General features: G+C 46.3%; 1 protein-coding gene across 4 annotated transcripts in view; it reads left to right on the top strand.

Annotated features, from left to right (window-relative positions):
* LYRM4 (LYR motif containing 4) overlaps nt 1–4,901 on the top strand; it is a 133,798-nt gene extending 128,897 nt beyond the window's left edge. For 2 of the 4 annotated variants that reach the window (XM_006099343.3, XM_023763026.1), the window contains one exon: nt 4,449–4,901. In XM_006099343.3, coding sequence (XP_006099405.1) covers nt 4,449–4,517 — 69 coding nt within the window. In that variant the 3' untranslated portion in view covers nt 4,518–4,901. Of the gene's footprint in view, nt 1–1,559; nt 1,652–4,448 lie in introns of those variants that run through there. The other 2 variants (XR_001350350.2, XM_023763025.1) reach the window with 2 other exon arrangements.
* The last annotated feature ends 2,110 nt before the right edge of the window (nt 4,902–7,011 follow it).

Genomic DNA, 7,011 nt, shown 5'->3' with positions numbered 1-7,011 from the left:
AGGTGTCCACATCTCCCCCATAACTTTCAATATATAGGGCACCTCCTCACACAAGACTCTGCTGGGCCCTTCCTGGACAGGAAGCTGTGCCCCTCAGAGCAGAGCCTCAGAAAGAACAGACTCAAGTCCAGATCAGGAAGCTCAAATTCAAAACCAGGTAATGGTCTCAGACACTCCCCACACCCTTTCTCCATAGTGTGGGTGGGTTTAATAGTTACAAAATCATAGACTCTTACAGCAGAGGGTGATGAGCCTCGGAGATCCTGTGGTATTCAGCCTGACAGTAGATGGGCCATGCACATAAGTAACATTTAATGAGCCCTTACTACATGCGTGGTACTATTCTTATGTAATACTCCCAACAGCATAAAGATATTTAATGTATTTAGACCCTAGGAAGTATGTGGGACAATTGTTACGTTTTCTTCAAGTCCAGTATCTCATTTGATTCTCATAACAACCCAGTGAAATAGGCAGGAAGTAGCAGAGGCCCCACTTCAGAGCCCCCCTGCCCCAACCCCTGGCAATTGAGCCCAGCTCCTAAGTCTAAATCAGATTGAGGTGTGTTGCTCAGGAGGCAGCTCTGTGCTTCAGATGCGTAAGCAGTGAAGACCTGAAACATTGTAGGAAATATTATTTTTTTTGGACCCTCCTCCTTCCCCCAGCGGGTTGTTTGTCTAATGAGTCTCAGAGCTCATAAGCGTTTCTAGGCCATCCAGTCATCCATCTACTTGCAGTTGGGTAATCTGTGTATTTTCCTTGGACTCTAATGCCAGCTCCTAAAGCTTATAGAAGTGTGATCAGCTTTAATGACCAGTTTATGCATGGTAATACTCTGATGCGAGCCAATATGGGATTCTGGAGGGACTATACTAGTAAATTAAAGCTGCTAATTGCACTTCCTCACTGCCATTGACCAACCAGCTGCTTTCACCTGCAGCTCAGAAGTGAATGTTCTGTCATTAGCACTGTGGCATCCATCCCCAGCTGGCCCCCTGATGTATGCTGGCACATTTTATAGCCCAAATAAATGCGACAGAACTGGTACACAAACGTTTAGGCCTCGTTACTCCTCATCTTTTTCGGTCTCATTGAGGTAACATTTTGATATTTCCTGCCCTTTGTGAACTGAATATTTTTCCCTTGCCTCTTCTGTAATTGCTCTGGGTTAATCCCTTAACAGTGGTTCTCAACCTTCCTAAGGCCGCGACCCTTTAATACAGTTCCTCATGTTGTGGTGACCCCCAGTTTCATTGTTATAAGTTGAACATAATTAAAGCATAGTGGTTAATCACAAAAACAATATGTAATTATATATGTGTTTTTCCAATGGTCTTAGGCGATCCCTGTGAAAGGGTCGTTCAACGCACAAAGGGGTCGTGACCCACAGGTTGAGAACCGCTGCCTTATAACCTTGGATTATAACTTTCAACCTTCTTCTGCTGGGCCTAATTTAAGTCATTTGATTTTGCTTACCATGGGTGAACATTTTTGTTACAGTAAATGGTCCTGTCACTATGTTTATTGCCTTGCCTTTATCGTTTCCATGTTTCCACTAGGAGCTCACCACCAAGCACTTCATGATCACGTATGACCTAGGACAGTGATGGTGAACCTTTTGAGCTCGGCGTGTCAGCATTTTGAAAAACCCTAACTTAACTCTGGTGCCATGTCACATGTAGAAATTTTTTGATATTTGCAACCATAGTAAAACAAAGACTTATATTTTTGACATTTATTTTATATATTTAAATGCCATTTAACAAAAATCAACCAAAAAAACGAGTTCGTGTGTCACCTCTGACACGCGTGTCATAGGTTCGCCATCACTGACCTAGGACCTAGAACTGGATGTCTGGCGCAGTCCTAAACTCTGCTATGGGGCAACTCAGTCTCTCCTACTGCCCGTCATCACTGATGCCCGTGCAGAGGAACTGAGACAGGCACACAGATGGTGACAATACAAGGCCAAACCAGTGTCGAATGGGTGATGTGTAGTAAGTGTTTTCAGGAGACAGAGCGGGGACCCAGAGAAGCTTCAACCACTGGCCCAAAGGGTGGGTGGGCTTTTGCTCAATGGATACTGAGTGGGTCTTCCCTGGTACAGTAGCTCCTGGTGGAGCAAAGACACTGAAGATACAAGACCCATGGCAGTCAGTGAAAAGTTAGTGCACAGAGGGCGGGCGGCCACCAGAGGACCAACTATACTATCAGACCACAGAGCCGGGGGAGGTGAAAAGATATTAATCTGTATGCCCTCTTAACATCATTAACATCAAGATCTGAATTCATTCTCCTCCCACCCACCCCCCACCAGCCATAAAAGTGTCATATCTGAATGGAATTTTAAAAAATCTACTTCTGCCAAACTAGACTATAAATTTGAAGGGTTGTTTTATTTAAAGTTCCTTAAAAGTTGAGCTTGGATCACCCCTCATCTTCATTCTGCAACTTTCTTTGGAGCCTTTCATGTGGAGCTGATTGGGACGAGGTCACCATATCACAGCTGCATTTCCTGCAAGAGAGCACCTATCCCCCAAAGGCTCCATCCTTTACTGTTGGACTCTCAGAAACAAATACTATGTTAAAACTATGTTAGTGGGGCCCTAGTTTGACTCAGTGGATAGAGTGTGGGCCCATGGACTGAAGGGTCCCGGGTTTGATTCCAGTCAAGGACATGTACCTCTGTTGCAAGCTCAATCCCCGGCCCTGGTTGGGACACGTGTGGGAAACAACCAATTGACGTGTCTCTCTCACATCCATGTTTCTTTCTCTCTGCCTCTCCCCCTCCCTTCCACTCTTTCTAAAAATCAATTAAAAAGTCTTCAAAGTTAAGTAGTAAAAGCAAGTTATGATTTCAAATTAAAATATTGTGTGTTTGTATACATACGCACACATGCACACACACATTTTAAAAGAGAGATGGATGTTGGGCAGACCCAGATTGCATGTGTGGTTACCTCAAATTTTAATCAGTATGCTATTGTACCCCTTCATCAGAGTGTGTGATTACTACAGCTGTGTTACGGTGACATGGGTTTGGGGACTATAGAGGAGCAGCATTTTGGAGAAGGCACTGTTCAGCCTCAAATCTTTGTTCCTCTGTGGATTGACTTCTCTGAGCCTTCCTTCCTCACCAAAAACATGAGGGTAGTGATTCTTATCATATCTACACCAGTTGTTGTTGTTGTTTTTTTAATATATTTTTATTGATTTTTTACAGAGAGGAAGGGAGAGGGAGAGTTAGAAACATCGATGAGAGAGAAACATTGACCAGCTGCCTCCTGCACACCTCCTACTGGGGATGTGCCCGCAACCAAGGTACATGCCCTTGACTGGAATCAAACCTGGGACCTTTCAGTCCACAGGCCGATGCTCCATCCACTGAGCCAAACCGGTTTGGCACACCAGTCGTTCTTGATCTTACTATTGATGAGTCCCCATTTTGTATGTCACCCAAATAATTCTCCGGCCCGCTCCCCTCTATACTCTATCACCTCCTTAGTTCAAGCCAAATTATCTCTCATCTGCACTCTTGCTGGGCTCTTGCCTTCACACTGAGATAAAATGATTTTGAACCACAAATCTAAGTCCATCTTCTGTTTTAACATTTAAAAATTTCCCTCAGAATGAGTCAGCATCCATGGCCTGGCCCTAGCCTACCTTTTACTCTCTCCTCTACCTCACCCCATCCACACTCACTGCCAGTGATGTCTTTGACATTCTCCATAAGCCCAGATGCATCAGGTGCCTCACACCAGCTGCTCTGTGGGGGCCATTCCCTCTATCTGGAATGTGCTTCCGGCCCCTCCTATGGCTCCCACTGTACTCCTGAGCCCTTGCTTAGGATCCATCTCCTCAGGGAAGTCTCCCTAACTCCCTCAGGCTGAGTCCCAGCTCCTACTCCTACATTCCTCTAGTCCTGCGTGCTGCCCTCTGCCAGCACCCATGAGCTCATAGGGCCGCTATCTCCGTCCTCGTCTGCCTCTGCTCCTAAATGCAGAGCTTCTGAGGGAGGAATCACGTCTTCACATTAACCGAAGTGCTGTGTCCGGTATGGAGGTGTTCATTGCCTATCTACCCAAAGACCAGGGGCCGTGGCTGCCCTCCCAGGCCTCCTAGAGGGTTTGATGGCTCTTTCACCCAACACATGTTTATTTGTTGGCTGCTGTAGGCGACCAGCCTTTCACTTATAAGAAAGAACCCTGCCCTGTCTCTCTATCTGCACTGCACAGCCATGAGCTCGCCAATACATCCAGCTTGGCTCCATTGTGCAGGGAATGCACAGAGGCAAATCTGGTGACTGCCCTTTGCCCCACAGTGTGGTGGTCAGCAGAGAAGGGCCCTGTGATGGCAGACATTTGCATTTAAATGTTAGAAATACTCTTTCTGACCCTTCACAGCTATGGAGTCCCCTGGTTCCTGATCTGTCTGTTCTTTGCCTTCAGGTCCACATTGGCCAACTGTATTCGACTGACAAGCTTATCATTGAGAATCAGGAGAAGCCCAAGACCTAAAGACCAGCACCATCAGCAACCGTGGACCACCTCCAGCACCCACTCTGTGCTTGCGATTGGGACTCCCAATGGACCACGAGTGGCTTCTTGCATCGGCTTAAAATAATAACCTCTTGCTCAGCCTGCCCTGTAGGAACTGATACAGTAAATTGAGTGAGGTTTCCATTCTCCTGCAACCTTAGTGGAAAGGGTGGCTGTCTCTCCTTGGTTCAATGTTAGAATGAAGAGCTGGTGCTCACTCAGAATAATGCTGTGTGTTATTGTGTCTCCTCTCTACCCCACCCCTCTTTAGTATCTCATTGCCACTTGTACAGATCATCTCCAGACTTTGTTTCTTAGTCCTCAACAATAAACAGGATTGGCTCCCTAAGCCTGTTACCCAGATACACTCATCCTGATTAATGCACTTGCGTTTCCTGCTGCTGCGGGTCCTGCACAGGGCGGTGGGGGTGCCAGGAGGGAGGCTCCAACCCTCAGCTGAGTCCTCCCTTTGTGGAAGCAAGCCCAGGCACCAGGAGAGATTTGGGGGACAGCAGGGAGGAGAGCAGGGCCTGGGGGCAGAAGGTGCACCCTGCAGTTGATCCCTAGGCCCAACACAACCACAAGGATGGCAGGCAGGTGGATACACACCTAGAGACAAGGCACTCCACCCCTGGCAGCTCAGCGGTCTGAGGATCAGCACCGCCTGGGAGCAGGAGCTCAAGCCACACCCCAAGCCTTTTGAATCAGAATGGTCAGTCTAACACTGGAGGTAACTGCAGGGCCTCTGAAGTTCAAGGAGTGCTGCTGTCAGCACTGCTTCCAAAGCCGCCCCCAGCTCACCTGCTGAGTCTGAACCTCCTGGAGATTTGGAGCGTTTTTGAAATTTCTGAGTGCTTCCCTCCCCTTGGATTCTACTTAGTAAAAGGTGAAACACAATAATTTATATGTACATTTTTTAAGCTCTCCTAGTGTTTTTAATGTTTAGCCACCTCAGGAAATTCTGCTCTTTATGTTACAACTTAAAAAAAAATTGTTTGGATTTATCCTTGGAAGTACATCACTTCAAAACATGGGCAGAGGTATTAAATAACGTACTTGACTTGTGGAGATTTTATGAGGGACCAGGCCCTGAGTGATATTTTTGTTTCCTTTTGTAAACAGTACTAAGTGAATTCATTATTTATGTGTCTAGGTTTGGGACAGGCTTATATATTTACAGGTTCTACTATAGCTGTGACAGTGTCACCAACATGCCACAGAACTGCCCCCCAACCCTCCAACATTTTAATTCACGTGAATCGAGCACAAGCAGTCTGTGGCCCCATCCTCATACTCGTGGCAAAGATCATGTCTGCCCATCTCACCCATGGATTGTAGATGTTGTAATAGTGCATTGTATTTGGCATTACAACTTGTGACTTCAGAATGCTTTTGCCCATGGATAAAGTCTCAAGGCTGCAGTGTGAGAATAAACAGTCAGCAGACACCCATTGTCGGGATGCGGGAAGTCTTCTCTCCCTTCCCACTGATTGCAGTGGATTAGAATCTCCCAGCCCCGCATGTGTGGCTCTGGGTCACTTTCCACTCTGTGTTAGTACAGTTTATGGCCATTCAGCAACAACTACATCCAACAACTGTGCTAGCTAACAGATATCACCTCTGATTTACACTGAAATTAAAACAGCTGCTACTTAGAAACCCCTGAGTCCACATATGAACCTCTTCTCTACAAGCCTCACGTTTCTAGCAGGCTAACGACTCCATAGGAGACTTCTCCACATTTTAGTCACAGAGACAGTAGACCCAGCAAACTTGACTTGTTCTGCAGGCCTTTAACAGAAGGTTGCTTTTATGTTCATTAAAGCACACGAATGGGCTTGAACATGCCCGAAACCTTAATAAGCAGAGCTAATTTTTGTGACTCAGATAAAATTAACTGCATTTAGAATCTGTGGAAAGACATGAATGAGAATTCAGTGGCATAAAAGCCACAAACAGGGGTGTTTATCTTCCCTCAAATTTCAGGTGCAGGTAGAGCAGGCAGAGCCTTGTACTGAGTATTTCCCAATTCAGAGGACCCCAGGTTGGCTGTAGAGCTTTGAATAAAGTGGCATTCCCATGGGGACCGTCCCTTGTGTTCTTATAGCGAAGCATCCCACTTGCTTGAGTGGGCCCCCACTGAGGACTCAGGCAAGGGGATTGGTGGTCAGCCTTACAGAACTCTGGTAGGCGTGACTGTTCTGAAGGTGGGATTAGGCTGCAGTCTAGAGATGACTTTCCAGTGTCAACATTTAGCACATAAGAAATACCACTCTAGGTTAACTTCTGAGACAGAATCCACTGGTGATGCATGGCATTTCCTAGACCTTAGAGATAGCATTTAGTCTGGCTATAACGCTTTGATACCAGGGAAATCTTAGATGGCCAGGTGCATGGCTGTTCTGGTGGCGATTGTCCTGGGGATTGTGGAACTGAAAGATCACCATGGAATTGACAGAGCTTGCGTTACATC

Source organism: Myotis lucifugus, unplaced genomic scaffold (genome assembly GCF_000147115.1).
Source record: "Myotis lucifugus unplaced genomic scaffold, Myoluc2.0 scaffold_272, whole genome shotgun sequence".
Taxonomy (NCBI): Eukaryota; Metazoa; Chordata; class Mammalia; order Chiroptera; family Vespertilionidae; genus Myotis; species Myotis lucifugus.
This window is presented reverse-complemented; position numbering and strand designations above follow the sequence as displayed.